The sequence below is a fragment of the Geospiza fortis genome, unplaced genomic scaffold, assembly GCF_000277835.1.
Source record: "Geospiza fortis unplaced genomic scaffold, GeoFor_1.0 scaffold173, whole genome shotgun sequence".
NCBI classification, from domain to species: Eukaryota; Metazoa; Chordata; class Aves; order Passeriformes; family Thraupidae; genus Geospiza; species Geospiza fortis.
Window position 1 is genome coordinate 2,906,103 of NW_005054334.1, and position 27,877 is coordinate 2,933,979.

A 27,877-nucleotide genomic window follows, 5' to 3' on the forward strand; every position below is an offset into this window, starting at 1 on the left:
CGGGAGGAGGAGGGAACTCGACCCCTGGTGGGGCAGGGAGGAGACGGAGCAGGAGAAGAGGGAGAAGGAGAAGCCAGGCAGAGGATGCCCTCTCTCCACTCAGGGACAGGGTGGGTTGGGGCAGCCCTGCAGAGAGCTGCCCTAGTAGGATGGCCGGGGAGAGGGACAGAGACACCTCCCCAGGGCGCGTGGGGGGACAGCCAAGGGCAGGCAGACCGAGAACGCCCCTCACAGTACAAGGCCAAAGCGGCTGAGGGACAGGGCTGGGAATGCGTGCGTGTGTAGGGGGGACACAACAGATGCTCCCCTCTGACGCTTCTCCAGGGAAGGACCCAAAACCACCTGCTCAGACAGGGTGGGCAGGGCAGGCCTGAGGTGGGGCGGGCTCCACCAGCCCTACAAGAAACCCCCATAGCCCGGTGGGAGGTGGCACAAAGTGTCCGTCCCACACCAAGCCACCCTGAGGAGGTTCCCTCCTGCTCAGATGGTGGAATAGCAGCAGGCTGGCTTCAGCAAGAGGACACGACTCCATGAGGCTCTTCTTGACTGCATCTTGTGTGGAAGGAGGCGGTGATGGTGGAAGGGATGTTCTCCAGGCTCCTGGAGGCTGTGTGTCCTTCCTGACGTAGCTGAGCTTTCCAGTCAGCAACAAGCATGGCAAGTGTGCTTTTGGGGCCCTGGGTCCAGCTCCTACCCAGATGGCAGCTGCCCACCCTGTAGCACTGAGCTCTGCCCTACAGAGAGGGGTCACAGCTCATCATGAAGTCTGCTCAGATTGTTTTCACCAGGCACTGCTGACTTACTCCCCACCTCCTCTCAGAGAGCCTTCACCCCTGCACTCAATCCTTTTCCTTGCTGTTCCCTTTGTCCCTTTATCATCCCATTCTTTCCACTGTAGCCATTTCCTCCCCAGGTCCTTTCAGCTTGTCCCTCTTCTACACCTTCTCCATCTCCATCTCCCTGTTACCTCCTTGTCTCACCACTCCTTGGTCCCACCATACCTTATTCACCCCTACCATGTCTGTCCCTTGTCTCTTTCTCAGCTCCTTTTCCACCTTCCTCCTGCATCTTCCCCTCCTTCCTTCAAGCCTGCCAGGCAGAGCCTCCTCCAGCCAAGAAGGCTGATTAGCATTGCAAACACACAGAGGCCTCCTCAGCCCGACATAATTCTTCATTTGTCAGTCATGAATATTTCACACCTGCCTCAAGAGGGATTTATTCAGTATGGAAGAGTGGGGAGGGGGAGAAGGGAACATGGTACTGCAGCATAAACTGGGGCAGCACCAGCAGATATGGGAAAGAGCTCTGCCCCACTGTGAGGAACAGAGTCTCACCTTCACTCCCCTGGGTGGAGGACCCCAGCCCAGGCTTCTCCCCAGGGCTGTTCTTGGGACTTGAGGGCAGGTATGTGCCCAACCTCATTCCTCACCCTCCACAATTTCCAGTGAGGGGAACCAAACCCCTGTTTTCTCTGCCAGAAATAAAGCGTGAAAGGATTTGGTCTTGGTTTGGCCCCAGAAGTCCACTTTGCCCTGGGAGAAGGCAGCATTGAGGGACTTGCCAAAGCCAAGCCTTAGAGGCCTTAGAAACATCAGGCAGTCTCTCCACATTTTTCCAACAAAGAGGTTTTTGAGGCCCTGCCCTCTGTCAGGCCAGCCAGGGTGGAGAATGCATAGGATAGACCTAATCCAGAGGTCTATGCAACCAATAAAAGGAAGGTAGTGGGAGATCTTCTAAGTGGTTGTAATCAGCTGCACATCAAGTGTTCACTGTATCAGAGGTTTCCCTTCAGCTAAAGCACCCCACATTCCCTCAAGAATAACCTTGCTTTTCGGGAAAGAGCAACCAGGGCAAAAGGAAGGTGGTGACCATTTCTCTTACATGATCTATCTTGACAGGCCTTACTCCTGTTCCTCAATAACAAGGAGAAATGATGGCCACTAGAAAGAGCAGGCCTTTTGTATATAACACCTACCCCTTTACACACATGACTGTGAAAAGCAGCTGAGACACCACATTTGGAGCAAGGGAAAGGGGGACACTGGGAAGAGGAAGGAATGAGGTTTACGGGGTGATTGGTTTGGGTTCTCCTTGGGCTATGTTCCCTCTCAAACTGGTAGGAGTCTCTCATAAAATCACATCAGAGATCAATGAAAGGAGCAGAGAAAGCAGGGACGAGGACAGGAGAGACTTGGAGGGAGGAGGTTAAATTCCAACAAACTGGCACATACACAACAGGTGTTTGCTCAGAAAAATACAGTAAAATTGTCATGCAAATAGAACGTTAAATCTGCTTTCCTCCAACAGGGCTGGCATCACTTTGTGAGCCCTCATCCTGACGGAGGGAGCAGGACAAAGAAGAAGGGAGGAGGAAGGAAGGTGAGACACTTTGTTCCCCTTCCTTGCCCTCTTCCTCCCACAGAACAGTCCATCTTGTGCAAACTTCATCCAATGGTTTGAAATGGGGGCTACAGCTGGGAGAGAAATGGCTTTTCCCTCCTATCCAGCCTCACCCCCACCAGAGAAAAAAGAAGGGTCTGATGATAGCTGTATCCCTGACCTTTCTTTTCTGCCTCATTGAGGTGCTGAGGGGAAAAAGCAGAAACCTTTATAAGTTAATGCTGCCCCTAAAGTATTGACTGAGCAGAACTGTTTACAAGACCACATGGCAGAGAAGCACAGGGAGGGAAGAGTTGGGGAGAGGAACAAGACTCCATCCCCCCTAGCCTGTCATCCCCCTTTTTCTGTCCAATTCTGTGCCCCAGCCATTAGTCTTTTCTGCTTGGATTGTTGCCATGCTGGAAGACCACTGAGCCTGCCCTGTATGGCAGCTGGGGAGCTCTCTGTTGTCCCTAAGCATCTCTCACAGCATTTACCATTATCTTGGTTTGCTGCACGGCCCTAACATGGAGGGACACCTGCCAGCAGTGATGTGATTTCCCTTTGTGACTTCCCTTCATCCTCCTGCACCCAGGTGCACACACACATGTGCACACACACCCCTTCCTCTGGGTTGGATTGGCTCTTACTGTGTGGAGTCAGTCCCACAAACACCTCTGGACTCAAGGCTTTTACTGTGGGAAAACAGGCTGACAGTGTAAAGTCTGAGGCAAAGGGGTCAGGACCTAGCTTAGGATTGTTACCACCAGCATCCCTACAAGGAAGAAACTCCACAGATCTTCATAGGTTTACACTTTGGGGATACCTGCTCTGGTTATCATGCACCAGACTCTGCCTACTGCTCCACCTCACTAACAGACAGTGAAATTGTCATGTGCGGCATGGAAGCCAGCTCTCACAGCTGGCATTGTTATACCTGGCAGATAACAAATTCTCTGCATGCAGCATGTAAATCCCTCCTAGAGAAGCTCCTATATCCTCATCCTTCTCTCAGGGCCCCCAAAAACACTGGATCTTCTGAGGAGCACCTCAAAGAGGAAATAGCTACTCAGGGAGGGCCAACATAACATAGGCCCTCGCCCTCATCCTGATAGAGGTGAACTATGGTCAAGTGTTGGGCAGATCATGGAGAGGAGGCTCACTGTGCTGCATAAAGATGAGTTCAGCAGGCAGCCCTCCTGCCTGACAGAAAAATACTGGGGGAGATGGTGCCACGATTGTGCTTTATTGCGTTGCTCAAAAATGGGAATAGGTGGAGAGGGCAGTAGGCTTATTGTCAGTCAATTCTGTGACAGGTCTATGCAAGATGCAGAGGCTGGGATCTAGCAGGTGCAACTGGGATTTTGTCAAGACATGACAGGATCCCTAAGAAAAGTTTGTCACACCTGTGAGGATTAGGAGATGATATGTTGTTCTCACTCTCACAAGGGCGTCTAAGCAGTCAAAGGAACACTGCCGTCTGGATGCTGGAGTCCTCCTCTATCCTGGCATACACAGTGTGGCTGCACACACAAAGGGAGCTTCTTCCAGGCCATCCTTCTTGGGCTACTCCCAGGCTCCATTCTCACATCCCATTTGTTCCCTGTGCTCCTGTCTTCACCCTAGGCTGTCCCCTATCCATGCCAGAACGTCCATAGCTTATACAAGAGAAAGACTCTTTGTGAGGCCAACCCAGTGAGATGAGCAACTGAAATCCTGTTCTTCACATTCACCTGGAAGTGAGGAGGTTGGATGATACTCTTCTCACAGACACCCACCCCACAGCTCATGGTGCAAATCAGTTGGGAAGAGCTGCAGAGGCTTTGTGGAGAACTTGTTCTGCTGAGGTCCTCTCCAGGTCCCATCCTCATAGTAAAGGGGACATGAACAGAGAGTTTTAAACTGACTAGACAAGGGCAGACTGAGCATAGGTGTGTGAGGTGAGGAGGACCTCTGACCTGTAACACTCATGGAGAAATGGGAACCCCATACACCTCTGATAGACCAGACCTTCCTGCCTTTTCCTCCACCACTCCTTGAGGACCTGGCTTGCCGTGCCAAAGAGAATATTCACAACCTGTTTCTCCCCACCAACTGGCAGAAAACTGGCTCTGAGAAGGCCTGGAGAATGCCTGTCCCTCCATATTGCTGGCGTTCATCAGCAGCAATGTGGCAGGAGAAGGGAAGGAGGAAAAGCAGCAAGGGCACAGAGCCTCTTATACGGCAAGTCCTACCCGCCTTGGTCCTTCACATCTCTTCTTCTTCCTCTGAGGAGGACAGAGATTTGTGAAGTATCTGGACAGGAAGTTCAAGCCCAGGGACCCTTAACAGAGAGGATAGGGAAGGGCAAAGGAAAAGAAGGGAGAGAACTTCTTCCAGCAAATCCCACCTTTTTTGGAAGGGGACAGGATAAAGAGAAAAGCCTCCACTGCTAAAGAAAATGAGGGAAAAAGTTAGTGATGGAAGATTTGGCATAGCAGGTGTACAAGGTGGACAAGGAAGCTTTCTAAACCAAAGTCCTTCCCTCCCGCCCAAAAGAAAAATCAGCCTTCAACAGGAACAGAAAGATGAATAGTTCACAGCTGAGTTTCATGCCCAGTGAGTGTCCATCTTTGCCCTTCTCCTACCACCACTGCCACCCACTCCCAGGCCATTCCCCCCCACCCACATTCCAACGTTGTTACCACAGTGTCAGTGCAGGGCGCTCGTCCCAACCATCTGTGGGCAGAACAATGGTCCCCGTAACACAGTAGAGACAATTCGGCGTGTGTGTGTCTGTGTGTGTGTGTGTGTCAGTGTGTGTGTCTGTGTGTGTAAGAGTTGTTGTAAACTTTAAGAAAAGGTTTTGTCAGTTTTGTATTTGTCAGGAGTATTTTGTTGTTGGTTTATTTTTCACAGTCAAGTGGCTTTTTTTCTGGTTGTTGGAGGGGGGGGGGCTTGGTTTGTATTGTTTCCTTGTGAGGAAGAGTCACAGCTTCTGCTGAGCAGAGACTCCTTTCCAGTAATCCAGGATGTCATGCAGATCCTCATCCTTGGCAAATTGAACTTTCTTCCGCAGGGCATGCCCAGCTGCCATGTAAACCTCCTCCCTGTGATGCTTCTTGTAAGGCCGGAACCGCTCCCAGATCTTGTGGGTGCTCTCTGAGGAGTACTCAGGGCTGGAGGAGTAGCCCGAGAAGTAGTGTCTGGGGGAGAGCTGGGAGTATGTGGAGTCTCGCTTGGACCGGGACAGTGGCTTGAGGAATGACACCCGCTGGCTCAAGGTGTCAGCGCTTTCCTCATAGTACAGGGCCGGGAAGGAGTGACGGTGCTCGCTGCAATGGTAAGAAGGCTTGACCTCCAAGTGGTGGATGGCACTCGGAGACACCAAGGGAAGACGATCCAAAGGGCTGTTTAGTGGGCTGCCCTTCTCAATGTATTTGGAGTCAGACTTGCTGAGTGGTGGGTGGTCAGGCACATCCAAGCTGAAGACCTTGGCGCTCTTGATGGAGCCACTAGAGGAGACACTGCAGGTCTTTCTGGCCACAGCAGCATCAGCACTGAGCTGGCGCTGCAAAGGGTGGTGGGAGCTTTCCTTGTAGGGTGGGGAAAGAAAGCTGGGCCGCTCTAGCCCACTTGAGGAGCCGGCTGGGATGGACTGGCACTCAAAGGCCATATCTGAGTCAACACCAGTCCCACCACCCAGGAAAGATGCTGTGTCCAGCTTGAGGGCATCAATACAGTTGTTGATGATCTGGTTGACCTTGTCTACCTCCTTGGCTATAGTAGAGATCTCAGCAGCTGAGCCTTGCCCATTGTCAAGCTCCCTCAGGTCCTCATCTCGCTGGGTTCTTTCCAGCCCATCCCCACCACCTGTCCGCACCTCAATGTAGTTACCTTTAGTGGTGACTTTAGGAGTCTCCATCCCAGCGTCCATTGACTTCGATGGGGGCAACTTCTCCCCAATCATGGAAGGGATGGAGGACATCCGTGAGACAGGAATGACAGGTGGCTCACCCAGCTTCTGGGAAGGATGGACCATGGTACTGGTATCAATATCTGATCCATAGCGCATTTCTAGAATGGTCTTTTTGACATTGAGTGACTTCTGTTTCTCCTCCTGCATCCTCCGCTTCCGCAGGCAGTAGTACACCACCCCCAGGACAATGACCATCCCAAAGAGGCAACCCAGGGTGGTCATAATATAGTGTGTAGTGGTGGAAGTACTGGAAATAGGATCCTCCCTGCCTTTGCTCCGGGTTGCAAAGGTCAGGCAAGTATGGTTGTAACGCCTGTTGTTGCGGATAGAGGCCACACAGAACGTATAATCAGTGTGGGCCTTCAGCTTGTTGACAGTGACATATTCCTTCTTGCTCTTCAGTGTTGCTATGTCAGAAACATAGCTGTTGTTGTATTGGACCAGCACATACATCTTACTGTAGGGCATGGGGATGGTGACCATCAGGATGGCTGAAGTGATTGTGACGTCATGTAGCTTGATGCTGGGACTGAAGGAGGAGTCAGTGGTGGAAGAGGCTGGAGGCTTGACTGAGAGGAAATCCCCAGGGCTGATGGCTGACCCCTCATCCAGATCTCGCTGGGAGTCAGGGGTGTACGGAGTTGGGTTGACCCTGGAGAGGGAGGGGATGGTGCCCCCTCTGCACATGGACTGGAAGATGGTGATGGCATTGCGGTTGTGGTGAGGCCGGGGCACCAGAAGCGGATACCCAGCAAACTCCCGTGGAGTCTCACACTGGAGGCGGTCATAGTTCTTGGTGACATTGTTGAAGAGAGCCAGCCAGTTAAGGAAGCCATAGAGGCTACAGTCACAGTTGAAGGGGTTGCCAGCCAGCTCGCACACCATCAGGTTGCTCAAGCTGGTGAAAGTGTTGCCCTCCAGACGGCTGAGGCGGTTGGATGACAGGTCAATGCTAATCAAGCTGGGGCACTCAGAGAAGGCAGTTGGGGTGACCAGCTCAATTAGGTTATGCTGCACAAAGAGGAACTGGAGGCGGGCCATGCCCCGCAGCATGCCCTCTGTCAGGTTGGTGAGTTTGTTGTAGCCCAGCTGTAGGACCTGGAGGTTTGACTGACCCATGAAAGCCCCATCCTCAATGTAGGAGATCTCATTCTTGGTCAGGTTCAAATCAGTCAGGTTGCCAAAGCGGTTGAGGGAGGAGTACAGCACCACCTTGAGCTTGTTCTCGTTCAGACGCAAGTCGTGCACCGTGCTGTTGATGTGCTGGGGGATGGTCTCATACGGGGGCTGGTTCTGGCTGCAGATGGCCAGCCACACATACCCTTTGTCCCCCTCAATCAGCCAGCAGTCACCTCGCACGGTGCCAGGGAAAAACAAGCAGAGCAGGGCAGCTGCCCACAACCCCAGGCACAGCATGGTCTGCAGTGGTGCCCTCATCAGGATGGGGGAAAAGAAATCCCCAACAAAAACCAACGCCAAATCTCAGGACAATGGCAAAAAGAAACTAGGGGGCAAGAACGGGGGTTTAACAATGGAAGGGAATGAGCACCCCAGTCCTATGAGATGTCATCACCATTATTTCTTCTTGCCCTCTGGGTCAATCCAGGAGCATAGAGGAAGGGGAACACATGCAATATTCTTCCAGAACACCCAAAAGCTATGACCATGGATGTTTGGTCCAGAAGGGAACTACCTTGTGCTTCTTTTCTAAACAAAAATTCAGGCCAAGGGTAATGAATCTTCTTTGATGCTCATGAGTGACTCACACACTTTTTCCCCTTTTCTCCCCTCCCTCCCACCCCCCACCCACACCAAAACCACCCCCAAACAAACCCAAGTCCTCCCCCTCTAGTCTTTCCCTGCCCCTCCACAGTGTGATTTGGAAGAACAAGGCAGGGCTGCCTCCTGTGTCGCTCACGCTCCCTTGGTTTCTACTCCTTCTCTTCCTTCTTTCCTGGGTTCCCTCTGAGAAACTTCAGAGCTTCGGATCAAACATGTCGAAAACAAAAATACAGAGAAGGAAAGAGCAAGTGTGCACGAGAGAGATCCATCTGTCACTGGGATCTGGAAAAGAAAACACGAAAGAGAAGAAGAGGCATCATTTGGAAGGGTCTTTGAGATAAGTGTATAGACAGCAATGTTTCATGAGAAGAGGGAGATGGGGAAGAGACACCTTAAGGGGGGTGCAAGCAAGAGAGGTGTGGTACTGCCTGCCGTGCTGATAAGCCTTTGAGGAGGGAACCCTCACAATGTATAATGTCATATCAGGGATATGCAGAAGGGTATCTGGGCTCCCTTAAGTAGTGTGATCACAGCCAGGGACCCGGGGGAAGGCAGTGGCGTGGGAGTAGAAGGGGAAGGGAAAGGAGAGTGGGAAACATAAAGCTGTTATTGCGGGGGCCCAAAACCCCTAGTGTAAACAAAGGCAAGCCCCAAGCACAGCCAAAGCTATGAAATTTCAACTGACTGGAAATGATGTACACAGAATGCATGAAGCAGGGAAAATGCAGACAAGCTTCTCCCCCCACCCCCCAAAAAAAGCCAAACACTTTTTTCCTTTCCTTCTTTCCTTGATGCAAGAGGGATAAATAATTCAAACCACGTGTAACAACTTCTGCTCTAAAAATTGTTCCTGACTCTTGGTGCACGGACAAGGCTGTTGAGGTGAACCAGTCTGGCTTGAGCACAGTGGGGGGGGGGGGGGGACCAGGCAGTGTGTCAAATACCAGCCTCCAGTCTCTCACCCAACAATGCCAGAACTCCTAATCTGAAGCAAATCACACATCTACCCCCCATCAAAGAGTGGCGCACAGTTTACACCTTCATACTTTACTACCTCTCCTTGGGGGCTATGAACACTGCCCCTTTGTAAGAAAACACACCTTGAAGACAAAGTGACATTTGCCTGTTAAACCACAACAAATGTATTTCTGGGCTCTAGGCAAGCTCCTGGTTCTGACTGCAAAACACAGCCTAGAGCACCTTTCTCTCCAGCTACAGCTTCAACCCTTCTCCCACTGTGCTGAGACAGGAGTCTGGCAGGGGTGTCCTCAGGCAGCACAGAGGAAATAATTTCATACAGTAGATAAAACACGTGGGCACTCTGCTCTCTTTTTTTTTTTTTTAATTTTAATTTTGAGGAGAAAGGAAACACTAAAAAAGCAGAGAAAAGGATCCTTGGTTAATGAAAACTAAAGATTCCCCTCTTGCCCCTCTTATTTTGCAGGGAGGTTGCTCACTAAAGATATCGCTGAAGCTTTTGCTGCAAAAGCTGAACCAATTTCTAGCACAGAGACACAAAGGGCAGAAATAAAATGAAGGAAGATAAATGAAGGAGGAGTGAACCCTTGAGGAACAAGGCTTACGTCTGTGGAGAAATCTGAGCTGATTTAGGTCTGTGGAATTACCAGGCCAGCTGGATTAAGGGATCAGAGATAGTGTCACAGAGAAACACTTAAATATTCAATAATCCAAAAAGTAAAGCCAAGACTGAGAAGGGAAGGGGGAGAAGAGCTACACCAATGGAAAAGACAGAGAAAAACCCTCAATTCCCCACAGCTCATCATCTGAGGCCACCAAACTCATGTCACTTATGATTGTCACATGATAGCCTTCAGCTGCTGCCTCAGCTTCACCTCAGCCAGCAATGAAGCAGAAGGCAGAGGTTTTTACAGCCTGTTGGTTTGTTTCTCAGCCTTGTAATCCAATGAGAAATAATTTCCTGATGCTGTTCCCCCAGATGCCAGCTAGGAGGCACATCTGGCTCTCACACACTGGGACCCACAGGCCTCTGATATTCCTCAGCATCAGTCCCTGCCTTGTTCCTCCATTTCCAGAGGTGACTCCATGCAGAGACACAGCCAATTCCCCACACCTTCTCTATCCCTTTACCTTCATCTCTACCGTTCCTTCACTTTGCCTTTGATTTCTTCCACTGAACAAAGGAGTGGCAGATACTATCATGCTTTTTGCACTTTGGTGCCCAAAGTATGTCCACCGCAGGCAGAGGCCAGGGGCACCCCCTGAGCAAGCAGTGGAAAGATTTAGGGATTAGAGATTTTAGCCACCATCCTTCTCTGAGCATTATGTTCTGGCCTGCCTGTCTCACCTCGCCAATTACTCTGTACAATATCCAGCTCCATACAGGAACGTCCCAGCCCACTTGCTTTGTCCCCTTCTGCTAGGGCAGACTGCTCCAAAAGGTGTGCTAAAGTCACCATTGCCTGCTGCAGCTTGCTCATGGTGCACATGCACAGAAAGAAACTCATGGCCAGGACCATGTTCCTCTGCAGCAAGCCCAGCAATCCCTGAGAGCCACCCCATCCCACTCAAGGAGCTGCACTCAGGCAGGACAGAGAGGGTTTGGAAGGGCAGATGTCCTAGTAGCCTGGAAAGGAAAGAGGTGGGTTAGGGATAGATAGGAAAAAAGGTGGTGTTTATCATTGCTGTTTGCCAAAACCAAGGGGACCATGCAGAAATTCCTGCTTCCCACCTACCTCCCACCTGGGCTGTGTAGCCTTGCCTCAGCCACCAACCACAGGAAGGATCAAGCCACTCCTCAAGCCAAACTCATTGGTCCCCTTGGGTGCTCAAGGTAACCATGTATGAGAAATACACAGACCTTGACATTCTTACCCCAATGGTTCCTGGCTCCCCACCACCATGCTGGTTTTGAGGGTGCTGAATCCAGCCCAATCCATGGGCTACTGCACCCCTGCCCATGGCCCAGCACCCCATTTCAGCTCAGCCCAACACCAGCAGACTGTGCTATAGCATTGCTGTAGGAGTGCTGGTCTCCAACTCTAGCACAGCCACGTCCTGCCCTCTAGGGAGCAGCTGCTCCCTGACCCTGGGAGGCAAAAATCCATAGTCAAAGGCAGGCCAGGAATGAGGGGCAGCACTATTGCACTACTCTAACTGTCTACAGCCAAAAGAACATAAATCACACAGCACTGGAGTCCAGCAGCACAAGGAAGCAACACTCTGTCCTTTTTGCTGGCCTGAAAGGTGCTGACAATGGAGTTGGCTGTTTCCCTCTCTTGCTTCTGAGGCAGCAGAGCAAGAAGGCACAGGACAGGGAAAGCAAGAATGAACAAATCCAGCACAGCAGAGAGCCAAGGAAGGGGGATGCAAGAGTTGTGGAGAACTTATGGGCAAGAGAAAGAGTTAGAACACGAGATATGTTTTATAGGGAAGGTACAAGATAACCACCTCCATGTGCTGGGCTTATTTAGTTGTAGGGTTCCAACACTCTTCAGTGTCACCCAAGATTTACAGCAAGCCCTTGGCTCCTGGCCATCCTCATATATGTGTGAACATGAAGGAACAGGAGTGACATGGCACCCATGAAAGCAGTGCTGTCCTTGGCTGGCACAAAGCCAGCCTATCAGCTCCCAGGTGATTTCCCTCTGCTTTACTTTCTATTAATGGATGTCCCAATGTTATTGGCATTTATCTGTAGCATGTTGAAGAAGAGCAGAAGGCCACAGGGATGGTTCCATTGTTCAGAGGAAAGAAAAGAGAAGGGAAAGTGAAACAGGGGGCGGAGAGTCCCAAATCTGAGTCAGGAGGTAGGTGTCAATGGCCACAAACATCCCTTTGACTTGGAGCTCAAGGTAGCACAGGGGATGACGCAGGATTGAGGTCACTAGTGAGATGGCAGCATAAAACACAGCCAGTGAAAGTATGGACAGGCAGGATAGGAGGCACAGAGGCAAACTGGGGCCTGAGGGCGTGGAACGACCAAAACTGAGAGAGAATACAAGGCAATCAGAAAAGTCACATACAGCTGCAATTTGGGCCTAAAATTCTGACCTTGTCAACCTTGTCCTCTTGGGGCCCCATGCACTGGAAAAACCAGCACTTAATTCTACCATTGCTTAAACGGTGCTAAGAGCCTCCCATTTGAAATGCATGCATTAAAAACCTGGCAAACACTCTTGACTCCTCTTGGGACACCCCGAAACCAGGCCAAAGCTCCCGCTGCTTTCTTAAGCTTCATGCTGCAGCTGAGCATCATCCCTCTTCCCAGCTCAGTGTGCTGCCTGCTCCTGGCAGGCCTCAGGGCACAAACATCATCTCCAAGTGACTCTGCCTCCTCTTCTTGGCTTTAAGGTCCTTCCAGGATTTCTCTAACTACTTTCTGAAAGAGAAGTCTTTCCCAGGGATGCTTGGCACTCAAAATTCGTGCCTTACTTGAAGGGACTCTCCCTGTCTGCTGGGTAGTTTCTGTAATTCACAGTGGTCTGAGCATCACTGCAGCCACCCTAAATCTGGTGCTAAATCTCTGGTGCTAAATCAGCACCCAGAGATTGTCCTTGCTTTTGCATCTGGCTCTAGTGGAAGCACAGTGCCATGGGAGAAGCTTGAAGCATGGCTGTGGCACTCACAGGACAGCAGTCCCCTCCCTCTCAGCCCTGCTTCTAGGGAATTATTGTAGGAGTTACCTTCAAGTCATGCAGCAAAGAACCTGTGACTGTGCCCATAGGTGCCCCAAAAGCTCTGACTATCTGGGACCAAGAGAAGAGGGAGCAGAAAGCCTGATAGCCGGTGGTTTTGTGGCATGGAAGACATTTGAGTGTGCACGAGAGAGAGAGAGAGAGAGAGAGAGAGAGAGAGAGAGAGAGTGCCTTCTACTGTGGATTCTCTGATGTTCACCAAGGATCTCTTCTCTAACTTATCCCCTATCTTCACAGAACACCTTGCAGGAATTTTTAAAATTAGAAGGTTTTAAGAAAGTTATAAAAACTAAGTTATCTCTCAGTTCCATCCCAATGTTCCATTTGTTTGAAATCAGCCCTATAGCTTCAAAACTCTAGAAGTCAAAGGAGCTGTGCAGCCACACTAGAAAGTCATGCGACAAAAGGTATTCCCATGTCACTAACCAGACAAAGCCTTCATCCCTTACAGGAGTTGAACTGAATTTGCTGAAGGGTGTCCACTCAACCTTAGAGGCTCTGTGAATTTGGCAGTGTTGCTGCAAGAGAAATCTCATGCTTCAACTGTGGGCAGGTTCATTTCACTCTAAACAAATCCACAGTGCCTGCGGGTAGAAAACTCATTCCTCTGAAAGTTGGGCTGGCCCCACTCTAAGTGGGGAGGAAGATTGCAGCTCCCAAACTCCAGCTGTCCCTGACATCTGGAAGCCCAAACCACTGGGATCCCAGCAGGACACTGGGAACCAAACAAGATCACAGCTGCTTCTCACAACACCACTGCAAGGATACTCATGAAGCTCAAATTCCAGCCAGCAAGGATGGGAACCTGCAGAGAGGAAGGGAAAAGGGATGAAATATGGACTGCAGAACTGCCCCAAGGACATGCTGCTCTACACTCTTGCCCTTTGGCCAGTTTGGGGCATGGGAAGGAAGAATTCAGAAGGAAAAATTCAGAAGGAAGAATTCACACACCCAATCTCAAACAAACACACTGCCATTGACTCCAAATCTTTGCTGGGACAAACAGCTTAAAGACTAACCATGAAAAAAACCCAACACGTCACTGTATATAAAACCCCTGCTCTCCCATCGTGCCTTCCCAACAGCGATTAGATGCCTAATTTGTTAGGCAGCAAGAGAGAGAGAATGGGAAGGCTCAAGGGAGAAAAATGAAGCAGCTCAGAAGCATGAAAGAGAGAGCTTTAGAAGCATAAATCTTATTTTAGAGTGATAAATACTGGCAGAAAGGTCTTTCATATGCCTGTGGTTCCCTGGCAGGCCAGAAAGCCACTTTTGTTTTCCAAAGTGAAATGGTTACCTTTTATATTAATATGATTATTGAAGATTAAGGCGGATTTGCATCAAGCCAGCTCCACCCAGACAGCCCACAGCAGCAATCCACAGAAGCATGTACATGGGGGTAGGCTTGGGAAATAGCCTGCTCCAGGTAGAAAAGCATGTCAAGAGATTAGAGGTGTCACAAAAAATACTATCACTGATAAGGCTGCCTTCAATTCTCTCCCTCCAGAGCCAGGAGGGAGGCCTGGGAAACATCCCATGAACCAAGACTTGGGGCAGTAGAAAGGCTTGTAGGGACCTGCCATAGGGAGTATGACAGCCAGAGTGGCTCTGCCCGGTGCACTGGCGCGGGAGCGAGTCACTGTAGAGAAAGATGCGAGGTGGAGGGGGTGTGTGCGTGGAGGAGTAGCTGTAGGTGATGGGGTGGATATGTGGGCTGGGGCTGGATGTGGTTTAGTCACTCTGTGAAGCAGAGAACCGGTGCTGGCTCCTGGGGAGGGAGGAATTGCCATGGAGAAGCAGGCAAAGGCTGTTTGTGAGTTTATGTGTGCGTGCATGTGTGCTTGCATGAAGCAGGCACCTCGGAGAAAGGGGTGGGAGTGTTTGGCTGTGTGAGAGGCGCTGCAGGGGACGGGGTGGGAGTGCCGGCTGCCTGTGGGCGTGCAGGGATCATGGGAGACAACCAGTGTGTGTTTGGGAGAAGGCTCCAGGGAAAGGGGTGGGAACACTCCTGCTGTGTCCCTGACGTGAATCACTGTAGGGAGCAGGGTGGGAGGGCAGGGTCTATGCATGTGCATGTGCACGTGTGAAGGAGCTGCTCTAGGGGACAGGGAATGACCTCTGCTGTCTGTGAGCTGTTGAGGGGTAAAGGGACGGGAATGGCAGCTCTATATGAGCGTGTGTGCGGGCTGCTGCAGGTAACAGGCCAGGAGCTGGGGCTCTGGGAGCATGTAGCAAGCAGGGTGGGAGCACTGGTGCTGTTGTGTGCTCCCATGCAGCATGTCCAGCCATGAGACCAGGAGAAATCCTTTGCCTGTATGTGATATCACTGCGAAGATCCCCCACCTCCTCAGGGTCATTGTGATGCCTCTGCTGTCCTGTGCTGGCCTTGGTGCCCTATTTCCTTCGACAAGTCCTGGCTCTCAGCAGTCTGACTATGACCAGCAGGAAGCTATTTGAGAGATGCCCTCACTCAAACCAAGCATACCTGGATGCTAATAACATCCCCAGCAATCCAGCAGTGCCAGTTTAGAGGGCCCCCAAACATGCTACCCTGCGGGTAGGGTAGGAAAAGGGCATGGTCCTTGAATTACAGCTCACTCCAGTTGCTTATGGGGAGGCCACAGAGCCTAAGGAATCACATATGTCCTGGAGCAGCAATCACTTCCTGCCATTTGCAATGCCAGGCGTGCAAACTCCTGCAGGGCATTGGCATTCAAGCATTGGCATTCAAGCATCCTTCAAGGTTCTCTCGCCTTCAGCCAACCCTGTCCTGGATGGCCACCTGAGAGAGATTCCCTCACTGGCAATGAGACCCTCAGCCCCTCAAAGCTCTTCCTCTGGTCAATGCATGCCTAGATTCAGCAAGAAAGTAGCCTCACACTGGACAGGGCATTCTGTTTCCACACGGATGCTTCCACCTTCCTTCCATCCTCCACCCGCAGGCAGTGGCACAGCTCAGCCTGCAGGGGAGGGACCCTCCTCCCGGCCGGCTCACCCACCTAGATTTCAAGCTAGCATCTGACATGCATTTGACACAGCCGTGCCTCCCCTCTCTTTTCCCCACTACCTTGCCTTGTTTAGAGCCTGGTTTTTTCTTCCATTGCCAAAACACAATGACTGTTATAATTAACAGATTATCTCAGTGCGACAGCTGCAGTCCTTTGAAAATTAGGTTGAATAACAGGATCCTGCCGTATGGTAATTTCTTTTCATCTCTCAAATATTTCTCTCTCTCACTCTCGTTTCTACCTCATTTCTATTTTTCTTTCTTTCTTTTCTCTCTTCCCCCTCCCTACATTCCACCAGCTCCCTGACTGCATGAGCAGTATCTTTGGGGTGACACAGGCTGAAGGGCTCTCTCTGCCTTCATCAGCTGTTTTCATTCCCCTTCTTTTACTACCACACCTCACAGAGAAGCAGTGCTTGCAAGCAGGTTCATAAACACGTCAGGAAAATACATGCCCACCAAAGGCAGCGGTCAGGGACCCTCTCTGAAGCCCCACTGGTTCAGAAAAGCACCCCAGGGAATTTCATGGGGAGGGGAGAGACTGGGATGCAGTAGCCTGAACCACTGCCTGCAAGTTTGCCACAGGGAGCTGGGAGCAACGTTGCAGCTCAGTGGTTTGCACAGAGTTAGCCAGGGTGCTCTACCCACCCACTACCCCTCCACCTTCTTGCTGACTCAGTATCTGCCCCTGACTCACCACTTGCTCACTGAATGGGGACTGGCAGTACTTACACAGCATCCTTCTCTCTCGCTCAGGCAATAGCTCTGCCACTCACCACCCCCTTTCCCATTATCCACCTACATCTGTCTCTCTACCGACTCAATCAACCCAAGACAGCCAGAAAAGCAGCTTGCTGGGGATTCGGGGTTTCAAAACCAAAATAAGAACTGCTCCCAGCTGGACCCAAATTGGAAAACTCCTCCTCCAGGACTAGAGATCCCCTGGCCCTAGCTGTAAATGGGACTGATCCATCTGCAGAAGTGGCTAGACTCTTCGGTCTCTGCTTGGGCAGATGCACTAGCACACAGCATTTCAGGCTGTGAGGATGACCAGCCAGACATGTGGGATGGGTCTGTTGGAATGGTGTCCGGCATTTGGCAGCTGAAAGGTTTCAAGTTCATTATGTTCTGGACTCAGGAAGTCTGCAACTTTGTTGTTGACTGCACCAGGAGCATTAGTTAATTATTGTCAATGCCTGGCTTGAGCTCACGCAAAATGCCTTGGTCCTGCAGTGCTTCTTTCAGCCATGTCTGTAATCTATACAATAGCATCTGTTACACTTAAACACCGCTTTTTCCTTCTGAAAAACAGGGACAGATTTCTCCATATGACATGTCCATCACAGCCTAACACACCTCTGCAGAAACCAGTTCCAGCTGGGTCCTGGGCCCCCTCCTGCCTCCTCAGCACAGCCATTTCCTCTCCTCCCATGGAGTTCCACCTCATTTATTTCTTTAATCCCAACTCAGTAGAACAGAAACTCTTTGTCACCATTATTCTGCCAAAAGCCAAGTAGTTTTATAACAAACACTCATCCATTCCATTGTATTTCAGCAGTCTCCAGCAATGCTTCTCCTCATCGTCCATGATCTCTCTCTTTTCATCCTTTGCCATCCTCAACCCCGCATTTTCTCTCTGCTTTCACTCTAGGCCCAGTGATAGCTCATGGCATTTATAGCACATCTCCTCATTCATTCACTGTCACTTACCCAAATGTTACCTTCATTTATTAATTCTTCTTTTTTCTAGTAGCATCCCTCTTCTGAGTGCTTTGTACAGTCCTACTTACGTATCCAATAATAGTATTTTCCCAATGAGTGAGTCATATACCCCTTTGCTGACATTTAGAATTCTCCTTGTTCTTTGAAACACGTTTATTCATTCCCCATCTCTACAATTATATATGTCTACTCATGGCGTTGCATTTCCTACAGCAGCTGTGCAGCGAACAGATCATTCGTGCCAATAGCCCAGCAAAATTCTTTTTCCTCCTGGTACCTTGACATCCTCCATTTTAATTATGTAGGCCAAAGCTAATTTAGGCCATGATGCAATCAAAAATGGGGGACAGCTCAATTTAAAAAACACCCCACCCTTTCCTTTGTTCTTACTCAGTCCAGTTTTCCATCTTATTTCCCCACCTACTCTCTGCTCTGCCTCTTTCAATGCTGTCAGTAGCAGAGTACATGGAAGCTGCAATTGTTATTGGGCCTTTGATTTCATAGGCGCTGAAAATATTTTCAGTGAGAAACAAACTTTGCTTCAGACTGTTTCTGGGCTGAAAGGACCCAAAAAACAAAGAAGCATTACTCAGCTAATACAGGCATGTATATGTCTTACCCACTAACCCACCTAATAGGTACTTCATGGCCAGGGAATGATGCTTATTCCCTTAAATCTCTCTCCAGGTAGACCTAGAAAGCAATTAATCTGGCAGCCCCTCCTTATTCCTCACTGTGGTCCTATTCCTTCCCCCACAGTTCTTTGTTTCTCTTTGAGTCCTTAGTCACCCTTGCATATTCCATATTTTATTTATTCCTTGCTACTCCTCTTAATCTGCATAGGCCAAACCCTAAGCTCCGGAGTCACCCTGACTCATTTCCTACCCAAGAAAAGCAACGTTTTTTATCAGTGGGAAAGCCTGTGATGTCAATCTGGACAGAGATTGATTCTGCACAGGGACTCCCGCATGATTATTTCTTGTTCTCACTCATTCAGGTCTCCATTTAGCAACACGCTTAAGCATGCATCCAACTGTAAACCCATGCAAGTCCCATTCAGCTTCTCAATTGCTTTCTTCTGCAACATCTGTGTTGATGGTTCCCACATCTTCCAAACACAACAGATTCTCCCTCTGTGCTTCCTCTTCCTAACCTCTCTGTTACCCACTCACCAACATCCTTCCTCTTGCTTTGAAAAATTCAGGTTTTTTCCGGTTTTTTTTCCTTTTCTTATTTGGATTTTCTTATTTTCGCTGCTGCCAGGCGAGTCCAGGTTGTAATTTCACCTCCCTGTTCCTGAGATTGCTATGTTGAATAAAACACTGACTTCCCCCTCTTCTCTCCAGCATTCTGAAATACTGAATTGGGCCACTAAGGAGAAAAGCTATTAGCCAGGACTGCTGTCTCTGATACTGAAACAGAGCTGGCAGCAATATTTACAGGCGACTTTGAAAGCTCCAAGGATGGCTTGTGGCCAAAGCTGATGATATCCACCCCCTCTCTTTTTTTAATGATGTCTTCCTATGACTCAGTCTGGTCCATAAGTCAAAATAAGATTTTTTTTTTTTTTTTACCCATCTTCCCTTTAAGCAATGAGAACAAGATCCTAAGAACAGAACGCTGTAGCATCACGGACAGGACACGTTACGTCACGAGTAATGCAACTTGGGGTGTCCTTGGCAGCTTAAAAAGAAGCAGAACAAAAGGCGTATGTCCTCTTTCCGGAGAAATGAGTTTTGGCAGAGCTAAACTGGCAATGGCCTGAGTTTTCTAAACTTAGTTTTAACTGTAAGCAAAGCAAGAAACACGCGGGAAGCAGAGACACGGTGACCTCAGGGGCTCATGACTTCCCAGGCTCAGCAAGGAGCTGCCGTGCCCTTTATTATCCCGCATTGTGTGGAGGGGTGTCAGGGGAGCTGTGGCAGCTGTTTCAGAGGGGGCTGTGCTGTACCAAGCCAGCCTGCCCACACAACCGTACCTGTGCCTCCAGCCACGCAGTCTGCAGTGACAAACAGCCACTCAAACGCCTGAGGAGCAAGCAGTTCGGCAGGAGACCACTTCATTTGCTCCTTGCCTTCCTTGTCTGCCAGTGGCAGGGAAAAAATGCATGTTTGGAAATTGCCAGTGTTGTGTATAGCATTACCAGGCTGGAGTTATACTGACTACTAGACTGCTACAGGAAAAAACAAAAAACACCAAACAAACAAACAACAACAAAAAAAGCCCCACAAAACCCAAAAAACAAACAAAAAAAAAACCCCACCAAAAAACCCCAAACCAAACACATTAAAAAAACCCGACAAACAAAAAACCAAACAAACCCAACAAAAAAAAACAGGAAAAATGGGAAAAAAAATCCAGAAGAGGGTAGCAGGCTGAGAGCTGTGAGGAAGGGTGGGGTGTGAGCGGGGGAGAGCCAGGCAAGGAAATAGGGAGAGAAATGAGACAGTACTGTATCCAAGAGTAGATACTATGATGATGGGGACATTAAGAATATGATAGATGGGCAGGGAAGGAAGGCAAGCAGACAGAGGAAGGTACAGAGAAAGAGACAGAGACGAGGGAGGGAGAAGGAAGAGAGAGAGGCAGAATTAATTTAGGAGGAATATACTGAAAACATAATCTTCTCAACAGAGTTAAAAAAGAGAGCGAGAGAATTAAACAAACAGCGACAGGAAACTGAGAAAGAATAACTTTTTTTTTATGAGCTTGTTAACATTTGTGAAGTTAAGTAACCCTAAATTTATGCCATTAATTTGCATGTATTACATTTTTTTTTCTGTGCTGCCAGTTTATAGTCTCTGTGAAACCTTTAAAAAGTAGCTTTTTTTCTCCTTTTCCCTTTGCCTGTGTTAATTAAGGCTTGTGATATATGTATATTTTTTACACTGCTGCTGTGCTCTAGCATTTAATCATGAAATGGCCCTTTTTGCCTTTTATTTGGGCTGCTCCTGCCTCATCCTTTCACCTGCACAGAAACCTGAGGAGGCCTGCAAGGGTCCACCCACCTGCACCGATCTGCAAGCATGCCTAGAGCCAGACTGAGATCCCATGATCCCAGGCTGGGATTCTCCCTGTCAAGCAAGGCAGCTTTCACAACAGGGAGAGGATCTTCAGCTGCTGAAGGGTTAACAGTTCCAATGCACTAGGGCATTCACATTGCCATACTGAAGCACACGGTATTTACACATCAGCAATCACTGGGGAGCCATAAATCGGATTCTCAGGGGAAATCCAGCCAAAGTAGAGTGAGATTCCTAATGAAGGAAGTCACAGCCAAAGCTGGGGGAGGCACGAGTGACAGATACCCTCTAATCAGCTGCTGGAATAAAAAGGGATGCAGGTCATCCTCCAGGGCTAGGATTATCCAACCTAGGATGCACATAGAAAGAGCTGCTGTAGAAAATGCAAGTCCAGTTTCTCCCCTGCTTCCAGGGGACTGCACCACGCCAGTTCTCAGGGGCAGTGTCCCTCCTCTCCTCCCAAGGACTCTTCTTTCTGGGCAGACAGATCTCTTTCCTAAGCACATTGCTGACTTTGGAAGTGCCCAAGGCCAACACAAAGCGTAGCTGGTGGAGCCCTTTTGGCAGCTGTCCCAGCAAGCATATTTCTGAGCTCAGCTGGACAGGAGTCCTGGTCCTAAATGTGCTTTGATTGCTCTGCTCCTCTCCAAAGGCTCTGTTTCTCCCAGCTGTAAGCAGAGTTTGCTGAAGCAAGAAGCAGGTTGCTAAGCCTGGTTTGGATGCTGTTTGGTCCTTAGTGGAGCTGATGGGACTCATCTTGTTAAAAGCCAGCTGAGCTGAGACCATGAACATTGAACATTGGTTCCAACCTAATCACCCTCCATGGGAGACACAGCAGCTGGAGGAGGGAATAAGGGGGATTGCTGGTCACAGCAGAGGTGGTGTTCCCTCATCCCCTGTGGAGGAAGCTTCTGATCTCCTTGGGGTCTGACTGGCATATGAGAGGTCTCTGGAGGGTCTCTGCTGAACTGGAGTTGGGAAGCAGAGGTAGGGGAGACAGACCAGGCTTTCCACACTGCCATTTATTTTGCCATATGGGGGTGTTGAGCACCAGAGAGGATATTCTGATTTACTCCCTGGCTTACTGTTGCTGTGGCAACGGGAGAAATACAGGCCAAACCAGGCTGCATCTGCAATGTGGTGGTAATAGAGAGTTTGGATTCCCATGTGTGTGTGTTTGTTTGTTTGTTTGTTTGGCTGTTACAGGAGCCACATGGTAAAAAAGGACTGTTGTGATGAAAAGAGAATGAGGTCTGAATTGTACCCAGACAAATACACCCTCCTGTCATGCCAGAGCCAAACAGTCATGCATGCAGTTCTATTGACAGCACACAGCCCAGGGAGCACCAGCACACACATGTGGCCTTTCGTCCCACCACAAATACACCCCTGGAGCTGGGGGTCCTCAGCTGCTCTCCCACCCTTAAAAGAAGCCGGACTTCTTATTTCGTAGGTACAAAGCCCCAGTGCACCAGACACTTTGTAGTTGGGCTCTGAAATGCAGCTAAGAGTCTCGGGCCCCCCTAGTGTCAGCAAGAGAGTTTCCTCTGCTGTCAGACCCACACATCCCAGTCAGCTGTGATTCTAAGGGATCACAATCCCCCCACTGGTTACCGAGCAAATACTCCTCCCTGCAAATACTCCTCCAGCACATCGTAGTGACAAGTTCTTACCTCCCCCCACACACACTCCCCAAGCTGATCAACAAAACAAACTCAGCCCTTGCTCAACACTCATGTCTCCGATTGGGAGAGATGACCTTCCTTGCCAACATCAGAGTGAGCCCTCAGGTCACAGAAGTGGCCTGCTACAGATACCAGCCTCCAACTGTGCGAACTCATGAGTCTGCCAGCACAATTCCCACCCAGAAAGAGAGTTGTAGAGCACAGTTAAGTACAGCCTCTTTCCTTCCCTCTCCTCCAGCCTGCTGGAACCTGAGTACCCTCAACCTAAATACTGGCCTCTGGAGAAAGGCTCCATGTGCACTGCATCCAAAATATTGGCCCCAAAGACCAGCTTTAGGTTAAGTGGAAGGAAGGCAGTTTTTCAACTGCCCCTCATGGCCCCAGAGCTTCTCCCTGCAGTGCTGGAAGCACAGAACAGCCTTGTGGCAAGGCAAAATTGCTATTCAGCCCTACCATGATCTGTTCTTCCTTATCCCACAGTCCATGACAGGCTGAACATAGCATAGATGCCACATAACAGGACAAGGACATGGTTTGCTTAGGCATAGAGACTTTGGAGTTCCTGGAAATCAGACTCCTAATCAGCTTTGAGGGTCCTCCGTTGCAACTTTTGCAAAGGAGGGGCAAAGTCCATGGCAGAGATAGACTGAATTTCCTCAGTCTGGCAGAGCAAGAGCCTGTGAGGCAGGATTTCTCTATGAGGACAGCACACTCGGGGTGAGACAGCACCAGAGACAAGGGGTGTCACTGAAAGGCTGGTGATGCCAGTAACCTGTTGGTTGCTGCTAATAGTGACACTGAGATTAAAAAAAGTGTGGGGGAGGGGGGAAACAAAGGCACTAAAGTTGAGCTGAAAAAGATGAGGTGATGGAGATGAGAGGCTCTCCAGATATGAGAAGCTTCTACAGAACATTGTGCAGAGAGGAGATTTCCAGCTCAATCCCAACAAGGACAGACACAGGGAATGTGTGGTGGCTACTGGTGGCTGCAGGAACGCTGTGAGTTTGCAGCATGCCTGTCCACCCAGAGTGTGCAGGAGAGGTGAGACAGGATACAGATTCACCCCCCTTGACTCCTGGCTGCCTTTTCTCTCATTATTCCTGAGACTCCATCTGGCCTCACTATTTTTACACACATACATATTAAAAAAAAAAAAGAAAAAAAAAAGAAAAAAAAAGAAAGATAGAATAAACACTTAATTTCTAACCTAATCAGCCCTTCTCTCACTAATTAGCACCCTCTGAGCACATCCACAGGCTGTGAGAGACACTCTGGGGCTGATAATGACCCCCAACCTGCAGTTGCATATGCTGAAGGGTCAGCAGAGCCAAGAGCAAGCCATGGGGAGGCAGGGAACAGAGCGACCTCTGTCATTGTTTTTTTTCCTCTGAAATGTGGGATGATGGAAAGGGGACATGTCTTTTTTGGCAGGGTCCCTTGTGCGTGCATGTGTGTGTGTTTGTCTGTGAGAGAGAGTGAATGTGTGTGTGCACGCATGTGTGTCGAGGAGGGGGGAAGCTGGAGAGGTTTGGAGGGAGGGGACTGGAACAAAATTCTGGCACTGAGCCCAAACCTGAAACACATGCCAATTTATGCCTCTTGCTGGTGGTAATGAAGGGCTCCGTTCAGGACACACGGGACACTAATTAAGGGGCTTCAAAGGCGGCTTTCTGCAGAGTGCTCTCTAAAGGGGGGCTGAGGGGAGGAAGGAGCACAAGAGGGGGGTGTTCTCCACTCAATGGAAGACTTCTGGCTCCTAGTGCTGCTGGGGAAGGCACTTTTTCTTTCTCGCTGTCTCCCATGGCAACTCCTACCCGTGAGAGCTGAGAAGGTGCAAGCATCTGGCAGCTCCGGGCCAGCCCTCAGCAGCCAGCAGGCAAGGCAGGCTCCAGTATGCAAAGGTGGAAAAGCAGCATGGCAGAGAGGAAGAAAAGAAGAAAAAGGTGGAACTGGGGAGGCAAATCAGGGTAATTACAAAGGTAGCACCTATTGCAACAGGAGTTGCCGTTAGTCTTCAGGGATTTGCAGGGACACAGCTCTGGATCACTGCAGATCAAAATTCCATAGCTGAGCCTTGTCAACTTCATCTCATGGGGTTATTTCATAGGAGAGTGTGGGTGGGGCAGATTTTGAGAATAGGACAACAGGCAGGGCTGGGAACATGCCTCCATCATGTCAGTCTGTGCATAAGGGCTTAGCTGGGCACTAGAGACAAACAAAAACCGCACAGGCACCCAAAGAGCTTTAGCCCACTTCCAGGAGCTTCACAGACCTTGGCCCTACCACCTCTAAGCATCGCAGATTCACCCGTGGCTGAGTGTTCCCGTCACAGGAATGGAGCCAGGCCACGGAATGGGTGACGTGACTCAGCCATGGTCACCAAAGCAGGTCTCAGTTCAACTCTCCTGCTTCCTACCTGCTACCTTTCCCTCACACCTGCCTGCCCTCCCTCCACCAGAGTAAACATGAAACAGCAGCTCTGGTGAGAAACAGGACTGTGCTGAGATTGATGAAATGGGGACAGAGTGTGGGAGGAAAGAGAAGAATAAATTGGCAGGGAGAGCAACAGAGTGTTAGTGAGAGACACGAAGAAAGGATGAGTGAGAAAGGTGGTGAGGAAGAGAAAAGAGAGAATAGAGGGTTATCATGGATTTTAGTCACTGGGCCATGCACCACACAGAGAAAGTGAGGGAAAGAAAAGAGAGGTGATATGAGCACATGAAAAGGAGAAGTGAGAAGTGGCTCACAAAGAGCAAGAGAAGCAGACGGCTTGAGAGATGAGCAGTGTTTCACTGATCCTGCACGACAGCATGTTGCCTGCCATCACTCACCACCCCTCAAGCTGCCAGAATGCCCCACAGCTTCCCTTGGTTTCAGACAGAGCTGTGTTCTCTATGCCACGTAATTTCAGCACCACACATGGGTCACCTGGACACAGCTCTTTGGGAGTCAGGACCAGTCCAGCCACGGTGAACCACAAGTACACATTATTTAACCAAGGGAAGCAGAAGGCTTTTAGTACCACTGTAATGCTTCTCCACAATTGTTTCGTTTTAACTAAACTAAAGCTAGTTTTTCTAACCTTTCTGCCCTCTCCTGTTCACTGTCCTCCTATGCACCAGCCCACATTTAACTGCTTATTCCGGATGACCTGCTCCATGTCTCCCATGTTCAGTGTCACCCGGCCACAAGGTAAGGGTGCCGGCCCCTGCCACTGGAGACAAGGAGGGAGGAGCCTCACCCTGGAAGAAGCACCTGGGGTGAAACTAGCTGAAGTGTGGCTGAGGCCAGTGACTGCCCAGAGCAAAAAGGACAGTGCAAGGCAGTTCTTAACAGCAGCTCTTGGGCAACAGGCTCCACATGCATATCCAGAAATTCCCTGGTTTTTCTTACTACTGCCCAGCAGTAGTAAGAACATGGTGAATCTTCCTGCCCAGCCTGAGCAGTTTCTGAGAAGAGGTGGTCAGGTTCCTAGGCAGGCAGAACCAAAAGGGAGTTGGATGCAGAAACACATTATGGTGCTAGAATCAGCCCTACAGCAGGTCTTGCAACTGCCTGGGCTGGGAACATCTGGGGTCTGCTAGGATCTGCAGAGAAAATAGATCAGCCTCAAAGAGGAACAGGCACAGTCTCAGATGCCAGATGCTGTTGCAAGACACAGCCTTGGAAAGGTTTAGCTCCATCACTGACCCTTGCCTCATCCAAGCACAACAACCAGGCCAGATAAGTTCAGGGCACTCATGGGCCAGCCTCCACCCATCTCACAGACCACCAAACACTTCCCGGTGTTGTATTGGATCTGTCCTTACACGGGTGATGGGAGAAATGTTACTGGGTCACGTGGACGGCGTATTCCCCCTTCCTATCACATGGTTCCTCCCCGTGCACCCCTGGTGATCGGCCCGTGGGTACCCCTCCCCTCGCCCCTCCCCAGTGGCATCCCATTGGCCACGGTCCTTTTTCCCCGCCCCCTTTCCTTGAGGCACAAAACTGCCCTGCAAGGAGGCCACCTCCTCTTTTCTACCTGGGTGCCAACCGCGTCCTGCCCCAAGCGAATAAACTGGACATCTCGTCCCCACGTGGAAACGAGCACTTCTCGTCTTTTGTCCTTTTGTCTATGCAAGTCCGTGTTGGGCTTGGGTTCGAGCTGGCCGGGGTTGGACCCGTATAAAGCCCAGAGAACCGACAGATTATTGCAGACTTTTACTGAACCTTTACAAGGAAACCCACAGAAGATCAAAATCAAATGGGAGAACAGAGCTGATCATCAGCCTCTTCTGACCGTAGAGGAAAAAACAGCCAAGACATTCAGAGTCACAGAAAGACACCAGTCTTAGTTTCCATGGAGAGAGGAAACAAGAACACTTTCCAGCTTCCCCCTTTATCTCCCAGTTCTTGCTTCTCCCCCCACACCTCACCTTTCTGCCCTGTGCAATCCCAATTGGACACCATGCCAAAGACGAATAAACAAGCAACTAGTGAATCACTCTTATTAAGTTTGAACTTATTATTAAAAAAAAAAAAAAGAATAAAAATGAAAAACATGAAAAGAGGGAGAGAAAATTAAAGCAGGGATTACAGGCTTAGCAAGCATGAGTGCATATTCAGCCTACACTGTTCCTTTTGTGACTCTGTCACACCGGTAGACTGCTAAGAGAGTTATACCATTACTAACATGACAGCATTGTCCTATACAGCCTGGATTAGAAATCCCAGTGGCTGTATGGAGGGGAAAAGTCCCTTGGCAGTGGCAGGTACTTGGCCTCAGGATGCCTTCCACTCGCAGCATGCTGGCCAGGCAGGGAGAAGTATTCAATTATCAGACAGGCTCTGCCTTTTCCTAGACCAGCTTTCTTTCATTGTCTGACTGCTTTCTCCCTGGCCAGTGATGCCTGAGAAGTCTGTCACGCAAGAGAAACTCAAGATGGTCCAGGCGATTCCTGAAGCAGGCAGACTTCTCACAGCTGAACCCCTGCTCCTCCTCACAAATACACTGTCTTCTCCAAGTATGGATAGGATTCAATCTTGAAGGTGGTGAATATCTCATTCACCAACAGAGGACCTCCAATGACTGCCTGGAAAACTGGATCTCCTTGTTCTCTGCTGGGCAAGAACATCAGTCAGTTGTGATTCCTTCACATTTCTCTGGCCTAAAAATCATCCTACTGAGCTGAGACTGATTGCCCTCATTACTTCCACTTCTTAAGCAGGACCACACCAGTTTTTAAACACATCAAAGACATGTATGTTGCTCTGATGCATTTTTCAAAAGCTTCCTTTTCTAAGTAATCCCCATACAAACATCTCCCAGAACAACACAGCAATCAGATAATCACCCATACCCTCATCCACTGTTTGTACCCTTTGTGACGTCCCTGGGGACTGTGTGTCCTCACTGGGACAGTGGTGTTATAGGGTGTCTGTGAACAGGCATGAATCGACAAGAAAAAGGCAGCTGGCAACAATAAATGCGTCACCCCAGCCAGGATGTAGAACGAGGAGAGGTCATTGTGTAAAGTGGTCTCTCGTTGCTCTGGCAGCTTATGTGGCCACCAATGCAGGGGCTCAGCTTTGGTACCACTGAGGGAAGATGAGCTGGATGCTGCATGAATTGGCTGTGTCAGTCCCTGGCTCTCCAGGGAGGG

General features: G+C 49.7%; 1 protein-coding gene and 1 long non-coding RNA gene across 5 annotated transcripts in view; both read right to left on the bottom strand.

Moving 5' to 3' along the window:
• Positions 1-6: 6 nt before the first annotated feature.
• ELFN2 (extracellular leucine rich repeat and fibronectin type III domain containing 2) lies at positions 7-8,097 on the bottom strand. Of its 4 annotated transcripts, none has more exons than XM_031057789.1 (2): positions 6,963-8,097; positions 7-6,875 (listed from the first exon to the last, which is right to left on the bottom strand). In XM_031057789.1, the coding sequence occupies exons 1-2, from the start codon at positions 7,772-7,774 to the stop codon at positions 5,348-5,350; spliced, it is 2,340 nt and encodes a 779-aa protein (XP_030913649.1). In that variant the 5' UTR covers positions 7,775-8,097; the 3' UTR covers positions 7-5,347. The 4 variants fall into 4 exon arrangements, with proteins under 4 accessions (XP_030913649.1, XP_030913651.1, XP_030913650.1 ...); XM_031057791.1 differs by having other exon boundaries at positions 7-5,614; positions 5,780-8,097; XM_031057790.1 differs by having other exon boundaries at positions 7-6,056; positions 6,222-8,094.
• Positions 8,098-8,186: 89 nt separating this feature from the next.
• LOC115947966 overlaps positions 8,187-27,877 on the bottom strand; it is a 49,506-nt gene continuing 29,815 nt past the window's right edge. The window contains exon 3 of the long non-coding RNA XR_004081822.1: positions 8,187-8,401. This is a non-coding gene — a long non-coding RNA (uncharacterized LOC115947966). The remainder of the gene's footprint in view (positions 8,402-27,877) is intronic.

Excerpts from the sequence above, each read along its gene's own strand:
- ELFN2 (XM_031057788.1), bottom strand. The coding sequence starts at position 7,774 with ATGAGGGCACCACTGCAGACCATGCTGTGCCTGGGGTTGTGGGCAGCT.